This window comes from Porites lutea, chromosome 6 (genome assembly GCF_958299795.1).
Source record: "Porites lutea chromosome 6, jaPorLute2.1, whole genome shotgun sequence".
Taxonomy (NCBI): domain Eukaryota; kingdom Metazoa; phylum Cnidaria; class Anthozoa; order Scleractinia; family Poritidae; genus Porites; species Porites lutea.
The window spans coordinates 20,708,123-20,726,047 of record NC_133206.1 but is presented as its reverse complement, the minus strand read 5'-3'; the positions used below and the strand labels follow the sequence as shown (position 1 = coordinate 20,726,047).

General features: G+C 38.5%; 1 protein-coding gene across 2 annotated transcripts in view; it reads left to right on the top strand.

Moving 5' to 3' along the window:
- The first annotated feature begins 427 nt into the window (after window positions 1–427).
- Window positions 428–17,925, top strand: part of LOC140940645 (RNA polymerase-associated protein CTR9 homolog) — a 40,260-nt gene continuing 22,762 nt past the window's right edge. The window contains exons 1-17 of one of the 2 annotated variants that reach the window (XM_073389635.1): window positions 428–486; window positions 562–660; window positions 1,511–1,574; window positions 2,235–2,362; window positions 3,133–3,180; window positions 4,485–4,574; window positions 7,094–7,121; window positions 7,750–7,839; window positions 8,935–8,995; window positions 9,980–10,067; window positions 10,967–11,074; window positions 11,593–11,700; window positions 12,122–12,241; window positions 15,023–15,139; window positions 16,292–16,381; window positions 16,842–16,970; window positions 17,502–17,685. In XM_073389635.1, the coding sequence (XP_073245736.1) occupies window positions 442–486; window positions 562–660; window positions 1,511–1,574; window positions 2,235–2,362; window positions 3,133–3,180; window positions 4,485–4,574; window positions 7,094–7,121; window positions 7,750–7,839; window positions 8,935–8,995; window positions 9,980–10,067; window positions 10,967–11,074; window positions 11,593–11,700; window positions 12,122–12,241; window positions 15,023–15,139; window positions 16,292–16,381; window positions 16,842–16,970; window positions 17,502–17,685 (1,597 nt within the window). In that variant the 5' untranslated portion in view covers window positions 428–441. The remainder of the gene's footprint in view (window positions 487–561; window positions 661–1,510; window positions 1,575–2,234; window positions 2,363–3,132; window positions 3,181–4,484; window positions 4,575–7,093; window positions 7,122–7,749; window positions 7,840–8,934; window positions 8,996–9,979; window positions 10,068–10,966; window positions 11,075–11,592; window positions 11,701–12,121; window positions 12,242–15,022; window positions 15,140–16,291; window positions 16,382–16,841; window positions 16,971–17,501; window positions 17,686–17,925) is intronic. The other variant, XM_073389636.1, reaches the window with a different exon arrangement.

Genomic DNA, 17,925 nt, shown 5'->3' with positions numbered 1-17,925 from the left:
CAGCTACTACAGCTACTACAGCTACTGCAGCTACTACAGCTACTACGGCTACTACAGGTACTACAGCTACTACAGGTACTACAACTACTACTACAGCTATTACAGGTACTACAGGTACTACAGCTACTACGGCTACTACACGTACTACATGTACTACAGCTACTACAGGTACTACAACTACTAAAGCTACTACAGGTACTACAGGGCTACTACAGCTACTACAAGGCTACTACCGGTACTACAGGTACTACAGGTACTACACAGCTACTGCAGGTACCACAGGTACTACTACAGCACTAACAGTATGGGCGGTGGCCCGGGACATTTTGGGCAGTCTTACACCAAGTACTACCCTCTTTCCCAGTTCCTTAGCATCTGACCGTGAGAGACATTTTGTGTAGTATTACTTGACGATTCCACTGCGCCAAGCCAACTTTCAAGATGGCGACTTCCATTGAGATACCTCTGAGAGATACAGAGGACGAGGTATAGTAGAATTTACTTGCTCTTTCAATAAAATCATGGAATCTTCTTATTCTGAGAGTACTTTTTTCTGTTAAGGTTATAGAGCTCCAGTTTGACCAGCTACCCGAAGGAGATGAGGTTCTAAACATTCTACGACAAGAAAGTGCCCAACTTCAAATATGGATCACGCTTGCGGTATATGAACATATTTTGTCCGATGTTCACTGTCAATGGTGTTCAGATTTGAGCTTAAAATTGTAGCGTACCAGTCTAACTTTAATAGGATTTGCTTGTTGACAAAGAGGATGCAAAATTCATTAAGTTTCCAGTCGTTCCTTTGATTGCCTGGCCGTGATCATGCTTGCTATCAGTCAAATCGGTTTACGGTCAATTCGTTCCTTTACCATCAAATCAGATCCACCAAATCACGAGAACAGTTGCTTTGGCTCGTAAGGAATTCAAAGAATGAAACTATCTGACTGTGTGTTTCTCAGTCATTTGAACTTTTTAAAGGTAGCTGCCGTCTTGAACTCATGTGGAAGTTCTTGTTTTGACTTTGTCAGCTTGCCTCTCTGAAGTCTGCAATAATGAGTTTGCCTCTACTAAACAGATCCATCATCGAATTAGTCTTGCTACTACAATGCAGATATTCCCTAAGTTTCATGTACATGATGAACATGTAAAGTATATGTCAGGCATATTCTATACATGCCAACTCCATAGGAATACTACTTCAGTATTGAATTTTAATAATTCTGTAGGTAAGCTGAAACAAAGTAAGTAAAGACACTATACTGTAGTTAGAGATCTGGATGACAAATCCCTATTCAGTATGCTGTCCATTATTTAGGATGCATGTCGGCTGCAAAGTGGGTATTATTTATCCACTGGAAAAATTCAGGGTTTTTAATACCTCTTAAGCAGGCTAAATCGGGTGGCAGCTCTAGACAACAGGAAGGTGTTTGACTGCAAATGGACATCTGTTCACTACCTCCAAAAGGCTCTCCTGTATTATGATAGTGATTAACATTTGTTCCTCTTACAGCTCCAGTATTACAAACAAGGGAAATCTGATGATTTTGTCAAAATTCTTGAAGCTGCAAGAACAGGCAAGTCAAATACCTTCATTGTATCAGCTACATGTATGCAATTTTCTTTGTATGATGCCTACTGCACTATAATGTTCCTAGAAACAACTGCAGTGTTCCAGTCCTCTTCTTTTTCTAAAGTGGTGAATGTAGGACATTATCAACATTTTCATTGTTTTTATCATAACTATTAGATATTGATGACACCAATAACATGTACGACAGCAATAATAATGTTGTTGTTGTTGTTGTACATGTAATAGGCGTCATTTATAATTTTTTCATCATCATTGTCAATTTATCATTTTAATCATTATAACCATGATCGTAATGATTCTCTTAAGGCAAGTCTGAAATTACATGTATGGGTCACATTCCACTGGTTAGAGTACCAGTCACCATGCTTAAGATACTAAATATGAATAAGCAGGTCCCTTAACCTCATGAACATTCCCTATTTGCAAAGGTCATGCTTGATCCTTGCTCTGACAAGACAAGAGTCTCCTCTCTCAAGATGAGACTTTAGTCTCTGAACATAAGACTCACATCTCTCAAGATGCCACACTACTCTCTCAAGACAAAACTCTCGTCTCACAAGAAGGTAGTAACTTATTTTTGAGTGGTAAGTATTGTAAATTAAATGTTTTTTTTCTTTGTTTTGTTGTTGTTTTTTTACAACAGATGCCAATCGTAATTACCGTGACAGTGAAAAGGGGCAGATGGTATGCCTGGATACCTTGGCTGCCTTTTATGTCCAACAAGCAAGGAAAGAGAGAAACAAGGAGACCAAAAAAGAACTATTTACAAAGGTACTTTGAAACTTTCTGGTCAGACTATACAGGGTAGATGTTGTGGTTCCATTTTATTCTTTGTTCAAATTAATTTTTATTTCGTAGGTTCAAACTATCATTATCATACCCAAAAACAATAGGCTTGCTTTAAGGCTTATTTTTCCTTTTAGCAAGCTGTCCATTTCAGGGATATTGTGAGAATTCACACATAAGTGCCCCTTGTGGTTTAGTCACTGGCTCGTGTTCTCTCATGGCTCATTTCCCTCAGGACTTGAAATGGAAAGCTTTCTTCCTGGATTGGCTTAAATTGAACCACTAGAGTGTGTACATGTTATAAGTCTAATTTGTCACCCATGATATTAATAGGTAATCAAATGGTATACTTGTGAAATTATGATTTGGACAAAATGGAAGTGAAATTATTCCCTAATTTCACTCGTCACCATTTGATTACACATACAAATTTGATTTTAGGGTAAATTTGTTTACCCTACAGTTGTAGGTTGAGAATCAAGACAATACTTATTTGTATTGACTTTTAACATACACACCTTCAGGGCTTGAAATTTACAGTTGTAGTACATTTGTGCAATCTGTATACTGTATCTTAGTCTGCATGCATCAACAATGCATCTGATTAGTTCATTCTCTCAGCTGCTTTTAACTGTAATGCAACAACTATATTAAAGCACATTGAAGTAAGGTTTGGGCAAAAAGGAACAGTGTGCAAGTATGGGAACACTTCAGAACTTTAAGCTTTATGATGCTATGTCCTTCTTTTATTTCAGTCAACATCACTATATTCCACAGCAGACAAGATTATCATGTATGACCAGGTAAAGTCTGTCACTGTACTTACAGTCAAACCAGGTCATGTGTACCCCCCAAAATTACATTAATGAATATATTATTCGAAAGTGGAATCCATTGGCAGTTGTAGATTTCAGATTCATCTCCGCATTCTTGCATGCATAATGGGCGGTGAATTCACACGCGATTCAGTTATGAAATTTCTACCAGCTCAGTTTCCCTGAATTTGATGTAAATATCTTCTAAGAACTTCAATCCATTCAAAGATTTTCAATCTGACCAAATACAGAGAAGTTCTCGTAAAATATTCACTGCTCATTACGCATGGAGGAATGCCAATTTGAATTTGACACCAGTACCGGGAATGACTAACGGATACATTTTTCTAATAATCGATCATTAATAGAATCTTGGGGGGTACGCTTGACCTGCTTTGACTGTAACTGTAACGCCAACAGGTTTTGCAAGTACACTGTAGTTGTAGCAGTTTCAAATTATACATGTACATGTACTTGCAAATTTTGAACTTTCCCAATAAAAACAAAGAAGTCCAAATATAGATTGAAAGAGGATTTTGTCAAAATTTATTTTTGGAGTTGTGCTTCTTGTGGAAGTCAGACATCATTAGAACCACCTCTCTCTAACACAGACATGTTTGGGACTGGCACTACATGCAAATATGTCCATCTTAGAAAGATGTCCGTCTCATAGCACAGAGTCAAATAAAGGGAGTACATGACCAACTCCAGGTTTTTGTTTTTCCAGGGTGTCCATTTTATAGAGGTGTCTGTTAAGACAGAGTTGATTATAATACATGTAAACACAGTTAAACCTACAATGTACATTACATGTACCTACCATCTATTTAGTGACCATTCAACATCTGGAGTTCTTAGACATAACATCTGCTACATGATCAACCTTTGTTAAGAAGTCACTAACTTGTCTCTTCCTTGATGGTGGCTGCTTTACTCCCAAAAGCAGCCAAAGTCAAAATTCCCCGAAATTTCCAAATTTTATCCTTTGACATGCTTAAAGGAAAGTAGTTCCAAGAGGTTTCATTTGAATAGGGACCGCTATAGGATTTTGTACGCAGACTCACAAAGTGTAACAACATCCACTCTGGCAGTCGTTAATGGCGTTTGACTGTTTTGATTTCCAAATAAAAGTACCCAAAGATGTGAATAGAGGATGTCTGTTGATTTATCCCTTGTATGATGGCTGTTACATGCACTAAAGCAAAAGGCCATGCCAGAGCCCCATCTGAACCTGCTTACTGTACATTTTTGTACACCATACCTCGTGTTCTCTTTCTGGATTTTCTTTTCAGAATCACTTGCTTGGCAGGGCATACTTCTGTCTCCTGGAAGGAGATAAAATGGAACAGGCAGATGCACAGTTCAACTTTGTGTTGGCTCAGGTAAGACAATTTTGTTGTGATTAATTTTGTCTTTTAAATGTTATTCTCACCCTACATGAACAAAGACTGCTGGCAAGTGCACACAGGTTCATGCATTATTCTTAATGTGAGGGCATAATTACATTTATATTTAAGCAATAGACCACACTTTCTATGGGTTTACCGGCGTGATAACCCACGCGGGATGTTGGGAGAACACTCGAAAAGCTTGTAAATCACTCGCCTTCGGCTCGTGATTTACAAGCTTTTCTCGTGTTCTCCCAACATCCCGCGTGGGTTATCACGCCGGTAAACCCATAGAAAGTGTGGTCTATTGCTTTTATAAAATAACTTTTAGTAGAATGGAGTCTTTTAGGTAAAAAATATGGTTTTAGTACCGTGATCAAGTCATGTCTTCTCTCTAAAGTCATCATAAGCCAATCATGACTCACGATTTAATGGCGGTGAACTTTCTCAAAACTCAGTTCAGTCAAACAACAAACAGCAGCACTTCAAAACACGAGTTTTTGCACTCATTACATGATAAGTTATGAAAGCTGTTTTACAGGAAAAGTCAACCTTTATTCAAGCGAACGTCCAATGAAAGAATACGTTCATGGTTTGTTTACTACAGAAGTAGAAATTAATTGAACATCAGACTGTACGCAGCTGTATTTTGTTGAGTCGATCCGTAAGAATTTCGTGCCTACAGACAGAACTGGCAGCTATTGTAATGGAGGACTTCATTCACATTTTACAAGCCGCAGTGGTAAGATCTGTTTTCTGGACTTTGTTATGATCAAGAAATTCTGCGGTTACGACGTGGCTGCATTTGCAAAGTTGTCGCATGTAACTTTATGTGCACGTACAGCGACCGATGGAAATGTGTCAGTGGCGGAGAAAGGTTTCTTTGCCGTAGCCACATATTGGCGTTTATATTTGTCGATTTGTAAAGTCAGGTGGTTTGAGGTAGGTTATGGCATCGATATCACCGAATGATTTGTGCAAATGTTGGAAAAAACCAGCCCGAAAGTCTGACATCTTTCATCATCGTTGGCAGCTTGTTCACAACCTACAGCGGCCGATTTTGTACCATATCTTGATCAGAGATCTCTTTTTGGAACAATTTCTTTCATTAACGAATTTAATTTTGACGTAAAATAAATCAAGAATGCTAAAACTATCCGTTTTGTTGCTGGTTGGCAAATGGTTAAGTTTTCCTTGAGACTTTCTACACCAGTAATTCACACAGTTGTTGTCTTTCTCTGCGATTTGGCATCGTCGTGAAATGTAAACTGCTTTCCAGCTTTGTACTTTATTACTCCTAAAGCTATGGCAGTAATAAAATGTGGAAACCAACACTTTTGATATTAAGAAGGGCTGGGTAACTAGCTTGTTCTGTTTTTTAGCCTTTCTAAAATCATTGTTTGCAGATCAGTAGCCGGTTTTGTTTATGGCTCGTGGTCCGGAAGCCTTTTTCTATGGGTTTACCGGTATAATAAACCATAGGTTTTTGACCAATCAGATCACGCGTACTATCTCAGTTATTTTATAAATTATTGTAGTAGGGTGCTGTAGTCCTTGAGGAGGCTTATAATGTTCAGTGCTGGATCCAGACCTTGTGATAATGGGGGGCAGTCATCTAGACCCTTAGATAAGGGGGGGGGGGGCTCCAAAAAAATTTTTTTGGCCCTTCAGGGTCCCAGTTTGGTCTAAAAATAAGGCGGAAGCATGGACCCCCGGGCCCCTTCCGTGGATCTGCAGTCTGTTGTTTTTTATTCAGCATGATGGGTTCAGAAGTGTTGCTTAGAGTACTGTAGTGACTTAAAACTTTTTAGAGAGTGATAAACATCAATTTTCACCTAACAATGTCAGATCAAAAGAAAAGGCAGGGATGTTGCTAAGAGCTGGCTGCCACCTAATTTCACCAGCTGAAAAAGAGCTCAAATTGCAAATGAAAACAAAGACAGGGGAATTTTAGAGATGATTAAAAATGCCGGCTTGACTAATAAAAAAGCCTGTTCACCTTTTCCTTAGTTACGTCCCTGTTAAGGTACCGGTAATGAGAATAAATAAAATGATCATCTAAAGTGATTTTGTTACAAATAGTTATGGTGAGTCCTGGGACTCATCTTGTGAAAAATCATGAGTCCCTGTCAATAAACATTGAGTCTCAGTTAAAAATCAAGGAGTCCTAAATTGAAATGCTTGGGCCTTTACGTAACCAGACAGTTAATCTGAAGACCGACTCCAAAACCCTGTATTTCAGTATACTGAAATTAAAATATAGTCCTTCTATTTTAAAGCACAACAAAGGCTAAAAGAAAAATGCATCATTCAACAACAGCCATAATAACTGCCACAGACATGACACAAACTGAATATTTCTACAAATACACATGTTCAGATTGATTGATCGATCTTTGCGTCCTACAGGACCCATGCCATGAATTATTTTGCGTCTTTCAAGCAGCTGTTGTACTCATGCTTACATGACTGTATTATAACTATCATTTTTGTTCTTTTTGTGTAAACAACAGTCAGGAAACAACATCCCAGCTTTGTTAGGTAGGTAACAAAATACCTTCTGCACCATCTTTTTTCTTAGTGGAAATAAAGCTGGCTGATTAGAGGTTCAATTTTTTCTTTCTGAAATTAGATTGTTTCTTCTTCCTGAGCATGTTAATTCCTTGCAAAGCAAGGTTTGTAAATTTCATGGAAATCCATGTTACAGGTTGTACATGGGGATTGTGCACTGACCTCTTAACCCTTTAAGCCCCAATAGTGACCTACATCCCATTTCTCCCAAAAATAACACTTCCTGATCAAACAGACAGGTCATGAGAAGGAAGGAAATGATCAGCAAAGATAAAATGTTGTGATGTTAGAACAAATAATTCTCTCAAGCAGTACCATAAGGAATGTATGAAGAACAGTGTAGAGAAGATGCATGTTGATGCTGGGGCTCAAAGGGTTAAGTAGTACAGTAAAATTATGGACAACCAAAACTGCATGGCAATATTCAGATGCTGTAATTTTTATTTATTATCAGGAAAAGAAATGGCACTGTTTTGGGCAGATTGTGACCAGAAATGGGCTTGACTAGCTTCAAATAGCATTTTTAACAAAAAATTGAGAATGAGTTACAAGTTACAAGCATGATTGTCTTCACAAAAATGTTTTGTATTGCTTGCAGGAAAAGCCTGTATATCATTTAACAAGAGGGACTACAAGGGATCTCTTGCATATTACAAAAAGGCATTGAGAACAAATCCAAATTGTCCAGGTAAGGATTGTCTGATACAGTTTACAGTACATGTAAATAAATAAGAGAAATTTTTAGGCTAGTGATGTGAAAATGAGAGATCTGCTGGTTATATTTATCAATACTGACCATGTGTCGAATATATTCCTAGTATAAAATTGTACACCATAGCCTGTATGTCACAGATGTGATTCAACCTCGGTTGGTAATGAAGCAGGACTGAAATCCTTTTTCTAGGCCTCCAACAGACTCAACAAATTACCAGAAAAGTGTTTCAAATTTCCTTTCAACCTGACTGGCAAATCGACAATGGCTTTTTAACAGGCCAATCATGGTGCATACTCAAATCCTGGTACACAGGTGGGGCCCAGAACATGGATTTCAGCGCTGTTTCCCAGACGGACTTAACCAGAGTTTACGAAAAATGTACAGCTGTAGTTTCATCTGTGGTGCAGGTTACAGCTGTATGTACACCACAGCACTGTGACAGCTCTGTGAAAATATTATACTTTTGTGCGCTCAGATCTTGTTCCACAATTTTGCTACAAGTATGCTGAAGAATGTCATTTGTTATACCAGCAGATGTTTGTTGTTATAATATTATACAGTACCACTCAAAAGTAAGTTACCGGTCGCGTCTTGTTTCCTGTGGATGAGAATTGCATCGCACACTACGGGGTTCTCGTGGCACGCTATTAGAATTGCATAGCGAGAGAATCATTGAAGCGGCAATTTTTGGCATAAATCCAGCGAGAAATCAGCAAAATTTTCACCTAGGGGTACCTCAAAGACTGAGGAAAACAGGCGTTAGGTTTTGCACTAAGTTTCTCTTGAGAAGCTTTGTGTTAAATTGTCATTAGCACACTGTTTAGTTTTTGGATTTTAGTGATTGATATTTGCCACTGCATTTAATCATGACATTTGTTTGCCGAAAGATCGCACACAATGCAATTCGCGTCTTGCGAGAGGGTGGCAACTTACATTGTGTTGGTTTTTTTTATTTGTGCTGGTTTGAGTATTGTACAGTAAGGGTTTTATGGTATTTAACTTTGAAAATGCTGCTACAAAGATACACCCATTACATGCACATGACTAGCTCTTCATGTTATCCCACAGCATCTGTCCGGTTAGGAATGGGGCACTGCTTTGTTAAGCTTGGCAAAATGGATAAAGCAAGGTAAGAAATATCTATTTAAATATGGACTGACAGTGTATTATCTACATGCCTGTGTGCATAAATATTTGTGACCTCTCACACGAAAACGTAAGGAACTTTTTCTCATGAGAGGTCACATTTTTCATCAGAAGAATAATTATGTTTCCAATAATAAATAATGACTCTAGTTGTTGCTTTAGAACAAATCAACTACAGTAAAACCTCTATTAAGCAGACACCTTCGGGACCTTCCCAAGTGTCCACTTAATAGAGGGTGTCCACGTAATAGAGGTTGTAAAAATTGTGCCATGTTTGTTAACGATCGACATTTAGGGGTTACTCTGTACTGTGATAAAGTTGCATGTTGTTAAAGAAGCTATCAGAGTTTAAGTTCATTACCTTTCATTACCAACTTTAATTTCTTTGTAAATGTAAAAACATCCACTGACCTCAGTTCTTATGTCAAGCACATATTCCAACACTACTGTTGTCAATTCAGTCCGGTGTCCACTTAAGAGAGGTTTTTAACAATAGCAATTAGCCAAATACAACTTATTTTAGTATCTGGGTCCACTGAATAGGGGTTTGTTATAAAGGGAAATATCAGACGTTCATTTTGGGACCCGGCTTAGTGTCTGCCTAATAGAGGGTGCCCACTCAATTGGGGGTCTGCTTTAAACAGGTTTCACTGTATATAATACCTGTAAGAAGAGTTTGCAACAAAATGTGTCCATGATTTTTAAACTGAGTAACTACAAGGTATGCATGTAAGATGTGTCAGCAAGCAGGCTGGGTGAAGATGGAGTACATTTAGTATCACACTTAAAATGCCCGTCCTTAGAAGATCAGAACCTGGGAGTCTGACCTCTGATCTTTGACTGACTGTTGTTCCCTAAGCAAGAAGATTTACCTCATTGTATCAGTGGCTTAATGCTGGGCAATCATAGATGCATGCCCGTTAGATATAAGAACCATGATCTAATACTGCTTCTGTTACTCTTCCAGGTTGGCTTTCGAGAGAGCTCTTAGTTTAGACTCACATTGTACAGGAGCAATGACAGGGCTTGCTATCCTTGAATTGAACTCAAAAAAGGTAGGAGTGGTTCGTTTAGCATTCATTTCCTACCATCTCTTACTGAAATCAGAAAAAAATTATCTTGGATTCTGTTCTGTCCCAAGTAGAAGGGTCACCCTTCCTTCTGGTTGGTCAAGCCAAAGTGTTTATATGCAGAAAAGTTGTTGCCCACCTGGAATAGCTCTGCTAATTGTTGGGGACATAGTCCTAAATTATTTGCAAATCAAATAAACATTTGTTGTTGTTGTTGCTATAGTAGGGTGACAGGTGATCTGGCTAGGCAAGTTACCCTTCTAGCTAAGCCAACTTTTTGTTTCTCATGTACACTAAATGGTTTGCCATGTTTTGTAAGGAAATGTACATGTATGAAAAGTTGGCTCGCCAAGAGTAGCTCGTGTAGGCGGGTGACCCTTTTATCTCGGGCAACTTTCCTCCATAATTATAAACGGGACCTTAGTTAACTACATGTAGCAGAGATTCCAACCCTCCCAATCTGGCCTGAAACCTCCCATTTTTGGCAAATATTTCTGGCCTCCTGTTTTCGCTGAATATTCTCCCAGTTTCTGAAACTTTTCCAAGCTAAAGAAATATAATGTTTTCTTTGTTTAACCAGTCTTTTAGAATGAATCTTTGCCATTTTTCTGTGGTTGCTAAGCCATTTTTTATACCTTTTGGCATCCAAGCATGTGCCTGCGATAATTTTCGGTGTGGTTGCGCATTGACTTTGAACTCAAAATGCAGGAAATGGCATCTTAGAGGCACATATCATAAAATGGAGAGGCTCAAGGGAACAGATATGCTGCTCCTAAAAACCTCCCTTTCTTTAGTTGACAGGGTTGGAAACTCTGATGTAGGTATATTGTGTCTAGCTTATTACAGTATTATTAATGCATGTTTAAATCTTTGTTTTATCATAGGTGGACTCTATTAAAAATGGGGTTCAACTGTTGTCAAGAGCATATACACTGGACAGCTCCAATCCTATGGTTCTCAATCATCTGGCAAACCATTTCTTTTTTAAGAAGGTACATGTAAACAGTATGGTGCATACTCTTACAACGAATCAGTCGCCTTGTAGTTTGAAGAAAAGGATGTTAGATATTTACACTCACAATACACTCTATCTTATGTCCTCCCAGCCAGTTGGGAATAGGGTGATACTTATGTGTCCGTTTAAGGGGAGACGGGCAAAGGGTGGTTGAGGTTGGGGGGAAGGGGTGTCTATTATTTATTGTATTCTGTTTGGTTCTTGGGGCAGGATATCAACAGAGACATTGTCCTGTCTCCTGCTCCAGTTGCATTATTTATTTATTAATTCATTTTTATTTTACTTTTTTTCTTTATCTAATGTATTTTATATTTTTATGTACCTATTAACTGATAACATGCAACAAATTCAATAAAGTAAAGTAATGTACTTGCTCAGCAAGAAAATCTACTTGTCCCAGACTACCGCAGGGGATTTTCTGTGAGCCCTGCTCTTACCTCCATGAATGATCATCTTAGAGAACTTAGTTAACTGTTCAACAATATTCTCTGACAGGAATATAACAAAGTCCAGCATTTGGCTCTTCATGCATTTCATGGTACTGAAGTAGAGGCCATGCAGGCAGAGAGTTGCTATCAAATAGCTAGAGCCTTTCATGTCCAAGTAAGTTGTTCCAACTTCCTATGACCACTTTCCAGTTCCCATTGACAGCATTGACATCAGTGGACAGCACTAGATATCTCCATGAGCTTCTGTCAAACATAATAATTTTCAATTGCTGTGGTGAATTCCAGTCACAAGCTATCAAAGCTGATCAAGTGGGGATTTTCCCTAGCTTTCTCAAAAAAATCCAGATTATATGGCTGCTTGTTGTGTTAAGCCCTGTGGCAAAAAAATCAAAACAAAATAAAACAAAAAACATCAAGACAAGTTACTTCTTATGTTTGTGATATGGTCCCTTGAGGGAGGGTAGTCTGCAGTAATGTTTTGTTTCTGCCCAGTTTGATTAAACTCATTATCTTGCAAGTGAAATAAAAATTATTATTTTGGTATGTTTCTTCATGGTTGTGCTGTTCAATTTAAGGGTGATTATGACCAGGCATTTCAGTACTACTATCAAGCCACACAGTTTGCATCACCTAACTTCATTCTTCCTCATTTTGGTCTTGGACAAATGTACATTGCAAGAGGCGACACAAACAATGTGAGTATAACCTGAAATAGATTTACAGTGGAACTTTGTTAAGGTATCATCCACCCTTAAACACCCTCCCCGCGTTGATCGGCGCTAGCGCTTTTGCTTTTAATAAATACCCCCATAAACCGTACATTTTCTGAAAGCTTAATAGTTCCAGATTATTGCTTATTCCTTTTAAAAAATCAAAATATTAACGCGATTCAGAAATGAGAAGCTTTTTGTGAAAGTGAGTGTCGCTGTAAATTTAAGTCCAGGCCAGCCAAAAATAAACGGAAGAAGCCAATTAAGATCGCATTCGCTTCTTAACACGTTTGACTAAAAAACCGTGTCTCAGATTTTTGTCAAGTGGTTTTGTTCTTTTGTTATAAGAAGTTGAAGTTAGGGATAGCAAATCATTAGCACTACCTGTGAAAAAAATACTCTTACTCGAAAACGAAAAAAGAAATCAAAATTCGCAGACACGGTTTTTTAGAAAAACTATCTGACAGTAAGTTGGCCAAATTTCAGCCAAATTGGTTCACGGGTTGCCGACTTGGAGTTTAAAACGTACCCTCAACTTGCTCTGATTTTCATTTCGAGAAAACAGGGGAAAAAGATTTTTGGCGGCGTATTGCCCGTGACGAGGTTATATAAAACTCGTGTAAGTTGCAAGCAAAATGCCTTCCCGGTTTGCTGCCGTAAACAAACAAAGAAATTTCACAACTAATCAAGCAAGCTGTTTCCGAAATACACGAAGAAGGTGACGAAGTTCGGATTGGAAGTTTTAACAGGTAAAGCTTTGTCTTTTTGACCCGAATTTATCGATAAAACCGGTGAAAAAGTTTTTTGTTTACAATTGCAAATGAAGCTTAAGTCTTGCTTACTTTATTTAGTTGAGTTGTTCATAAATAAGCTTAAAACTAAATTTAATAATCTTTTTTTATAGAATGATTTTAAATACAAAAAGAATTCACAACTCCTTTTGAAGAAATTTCCCCGCAAGAGCTAAACAAATGCCTTCAAAAGTTTTAGTTGCCGGCAAGAAAAAGCGACGGCCGCGGCCGCCCGGTCATTACGCGCTAAAATTGTAATCGTTGGCAACAGTATTTGAGTTAAAAATAGTCGCTTTTGTGCTCAATTATCTCACTGTTTTAGTATATACTAAAACAATTATTCACCTCAGTGTCGGTGGCTAGTCGTGGATATTTACCTCACTGCTTCGCAGTTCGGTAAATATCCAGGACTAGCCACCTCCACTTCGGTGAATAATTGTAAAAAACAGATTATAACACCAAAGCTGTCAATGTTGATGCATACCAGAAAAGGGACAACACTAGTGACACAGCAGGAAAAGGTTACAAACGAAACCCAACAACAGATGAACAATTTATTTCGAACGCTCTGCTCTGTTCGATCCTTCTATTGTCGAGAAAGCATCTTTAGTTATATGCGACGGGCAGTTTTAATTTTGAGCCAGGCCAACTTTTACTCTATACATTTTCTAAAAGTTCGACACTTCGCTGGAAAAATCGACAACAAACCGCTTCCTGGAGTTTTTCTTGAAGCTGCTCTCCCGCTACAATAGACTTTCAAAAAAGGTCCTTCGTCCGATTTTTATATGGCGCGGGACCGGTCGCGAATTTGCGGTGGTTTCAATGGGTTTTTCAGAAGCTTTGTCATCTTTTAGCTATTTTTCTTGATTGTAGTAGGAGCCCTTGTCACTCTCTGCTAATTTCGAAACCCACATACTTTGTCGTCTTCTTTCGTCTTGGAGTCAAGGACGAAAACGGACAAACTCTTTTTTCTTCTTTGGAGGCATTCACTTCCAAAATCCAGGGAAAAACAGTGAGCTCTATACTTGTAAACCACGATTTCTGTCAAATTGCGTGATTAGCTTGGTTCAACAGCGGCATGCGTATGAAGTATGACAGGACTTGTCAACGATCAATTAAAATAATTAGCATAGAAAAAACTTTTGCGCTCCATAAGTCCGCACAGAAAAAACATTTTTTTCTGGAATTTTTTTTAAAAGAAAGCTCTTGATGAGCTCTACTTAATCATCTAAAAATTGAAAATTTCGAAAAATGATGGGTTTTTACCCTGGATGATACCTTAATGTGACCACCATTTGGCCATAAAATCCTGGTCATAATAACAAGGTGGTCACATTGACAGGGTCTTCAAAATAATAAAAGACTCTGTCAGTGATCTTGAAGTTAGGATTGAAAGGATATGGTCCTAATAACGAGGTGGTCTTATATAAAGTGGGGTGGTTGTAAGGTGGATTTCCAATGTACATAATTATCATCAAGTTGAACCTTTATTGATTAAGTGAACACCCTCTATTTAGCCAGCCAGTTAGAAGATGCAAAAAAGTGAGATTTGGGCAAGCTGTAACTGGCATGTATTAGCTTAACAGTTATTTTAACAAGCCCCCCCAAAATTTTGATGAGCATGATTGATTACAGTTCTTCTGTAATTTAAATTCCCCCAAAAACTTCACTTGCCCATTGGGCAACTTAAGAACAGAATTCAATATCCTAATAAATGTAGCAAAATCCACTAGCCCAGGACTATCAGACATGCCTTTCTTTGCACACTGAGTTACCTGAGTCTTGGTGAACAAGATTGTCAGTAATTACACATAACTGTAAGCAATGCCTTTAAGAGGCCAACCTTTTATAAGCGGCAGCTTCTTGCCCCTTCGCCCAAGGGTGCTAGTTCAACTGTACAATAGTGTTCAACTTCTACATCTTGCCTCTTCCTGCATTTTTAATATTTTGTTTGTCCTGTTATATTTTTGCACAGGCTGCCCAGTGTTTTGAGAAGGTCCTGAAAGCAACACCTGGTAACTACGAGACACTTAAAATCTTAGGATCCCTGTACAGTACATCAACAGACCTGGACAAAAGAGAAACTGCCAAGGTGAGAACTTATCTAAATGGGTACGTAATATAAAAAGCATTGTACTGCTGAATCTTCTATAAACTTACATGTTCACTCTATCATAGTGGTCTTCAGTCAAGAGTATTAGATTTTCTTGTGGCTTGGACACCTGTTATAACATTGTGCACAACCATTCATGTTATAATCTGGAACCTGTCCAGCCCTGAACAAACTATTCCAGAACTATTGCAGATGTTACAGCTCTACAGTATTGAAGTTGTGACTCAGTGATGATCTCAAGTTGAATTCTCCCTGTTTCACAAATGAACATAATGCGGTATGAAAAGAGAATCTGGCATCATCATCATCATTATTAGCTTCTTTTCCCCAGTGTGGACAAGGATCCTGTTTTTTTTTTCATTGAGGGGTGATTTGCTCCTGACTAAACCTTAAACTGGGTTGTCCTTAGTCTGACCTTTCACTGTTAACCAGTCTGGCATGGTAAAACCAATCAGGGATGAAACCCTGCTGCCATAGCTCATGGAATCGTTTAACTTGCAAGCTTCACCATCACAAGAAGGTGACAAGCCCGAGAGAAGAGGACAAGATAGCACTTAACCAGAGTTCATGAAGGGCTTTATGAACTGATTATTCCAGTCCTTACTCTGCAAAATGGTATCAGGGTGGACAAAGGCTACTGCATGCAATATCACATACAGTATTTCAAGTAATTTGCATGTACATTATACCTTACATGTGAGACAATATAACATCTTTTGCACCTGCCTTGAAAACAGAGAAGATAACGTTTTGTTTTGGAAGAGATCGATGGCTTGTTAGACAAATGAAGTCGAGGCAATGCCTTAATGAATCCTTACTTGTTTAAAATTTTGAGAAGCGATTCTGCCTTGTTTTATTCAGAAGAAAAACAGTTAACCCTGGGTTAAACTTTAATGCGGGCTTCTTTTTCTTTTGTTCAAAAGCATTTTCTCAGAAAATTTTCCCCATTTTTTTTAGAGCATCCAGTCACCAAATTGTAGACAAAAAGAACTAAACTGAATTTTCCTTTAAAACTTTCAAATATGAATTTAAATTTCGCACAAACCTAGGGTTATCTAAACCCAGCTTTAAACAACCCAGCCGGGTTGACCCGAAAGTAAACTTTTTAATACTTTATTCTATTTTGAAAAGAACCATCTGAAGAAAGTGACAGAAGAGTACCCAGATGATGTTGAAGCCTGGATTGAGTTGGCTGGAATATTGGAACAGTCAGATGTACAGGTACATCAGCCTTACTCGTGTGTTTTAGACCTGGCGGGGGTGGGAGGTACTCAACAAAGTTTTATACAGGGAGACTCCACCCCGAGGCCCAAACCCTTACCCTTTTTTATAGTAATAATAATAATAATAATAATAGTAATAATAATAATAATAATTGACACATATAGTGCAATTTCTATAAAAATGCTCGATTGTGCTTCACATCCTTTCACATCCATAAAATGTGCCTGTTGGCTCTTTTCGACCCCTTTACAAACCAAAATGACAGATTTCCCTACCCTTTCATATGCGTCAACTGATGAAATCCCGACCTACTTATACCTGAAGCCTGGAAAAGGGGCCCATTTTGGGCGGAGCCTCCCCGTATGGGCCATTTTTATATTCCTGGACTAAAATCCTTTTTTTGCGGAACTTGTGGCTAGTGAGATACACTGTAATTATTACTGGATTGTTTTTGCAGTCTGCCTTGCAAGCCTATGGTACAGCGTCCCGTCTTCTGAAGGAGAAGGTAAAGGCTGATGTACCCCCAGAGATTCTCAACAATGTGGGCGCACTTCATTTTAGACTTGGAAATCTAAATGAAGCCAAGGTAAAAGACCAGTAAACTACAATCGGCGACAAAATGGTTGAGACATTCTACTCAAATAGGGTAACTTCAGAGAGCAAAAGAATCCACACATCCCCCCCCCCCCCCGTCCCCTCCATTCAAAGTTGGGGTGTTTGTTGTTTTCTGTAGGTAGCTTGAACAGCAGCACAACATTGCATAGAGGGGATGGGGGAGGAAAAGCTATATTTTCCCCTTGTGAAGTCAGGAAAATGTCAAGAAGCCCTTTTAGGGTGAAGTGTCGCCAATTGTAGTAATGCTGGAATGATAATTTAAAGAGAATTAGATGATTTTGTTGATCCTTTTCTCCCAGTGGTATAGGGTTTTAGAAGGGGCAATCCTGATGACTTTGCAAGCAGTATGTTTCTTCTATTTATTAACAGTTTCATTGATAGCGTTTTATTTATAAGTAGATCCTTTGCTTTTAACAGTATTGGTATACTATTACCTTAAAGCACTCTTTATATAGCCTTATTTATCTGCCTTTTAACGGCATGTAAATGTTCTTATTTTCAGAGGTTCTATGAGTCATCTCTTGAGAGATGCAAGCAGGAGAGCCAAGCTGATGAGAGTTATTACAATGCCATATCTGTCACCACAACTTACAACTTATCTCGCCTGCACGAGGCCATGTGTGAGTTTGACAAAGCAGAAGCACTGTACAAGAACATTCTCAGGGAACATCCTAACTACGTAGACTGTAAGTACCTTGACCAGCATAGTTTAGAACGAGAGTAAAGCCCCGTGCAAACGGATGCAACATTAGGGACCTTACGAAACTACGACTGTAACGGCAACGGGAACGTAAAAAAGCAGTGGGTTAATGAGCAAAACAACAACTCTGCTCGTGCATCACGCTTTTTTGTACATTTATTTGCCGTCCCTACACAAACTACGACGCGAAATGATCAAATTTTAAGTTTTTTTTGAGGACGGGAAC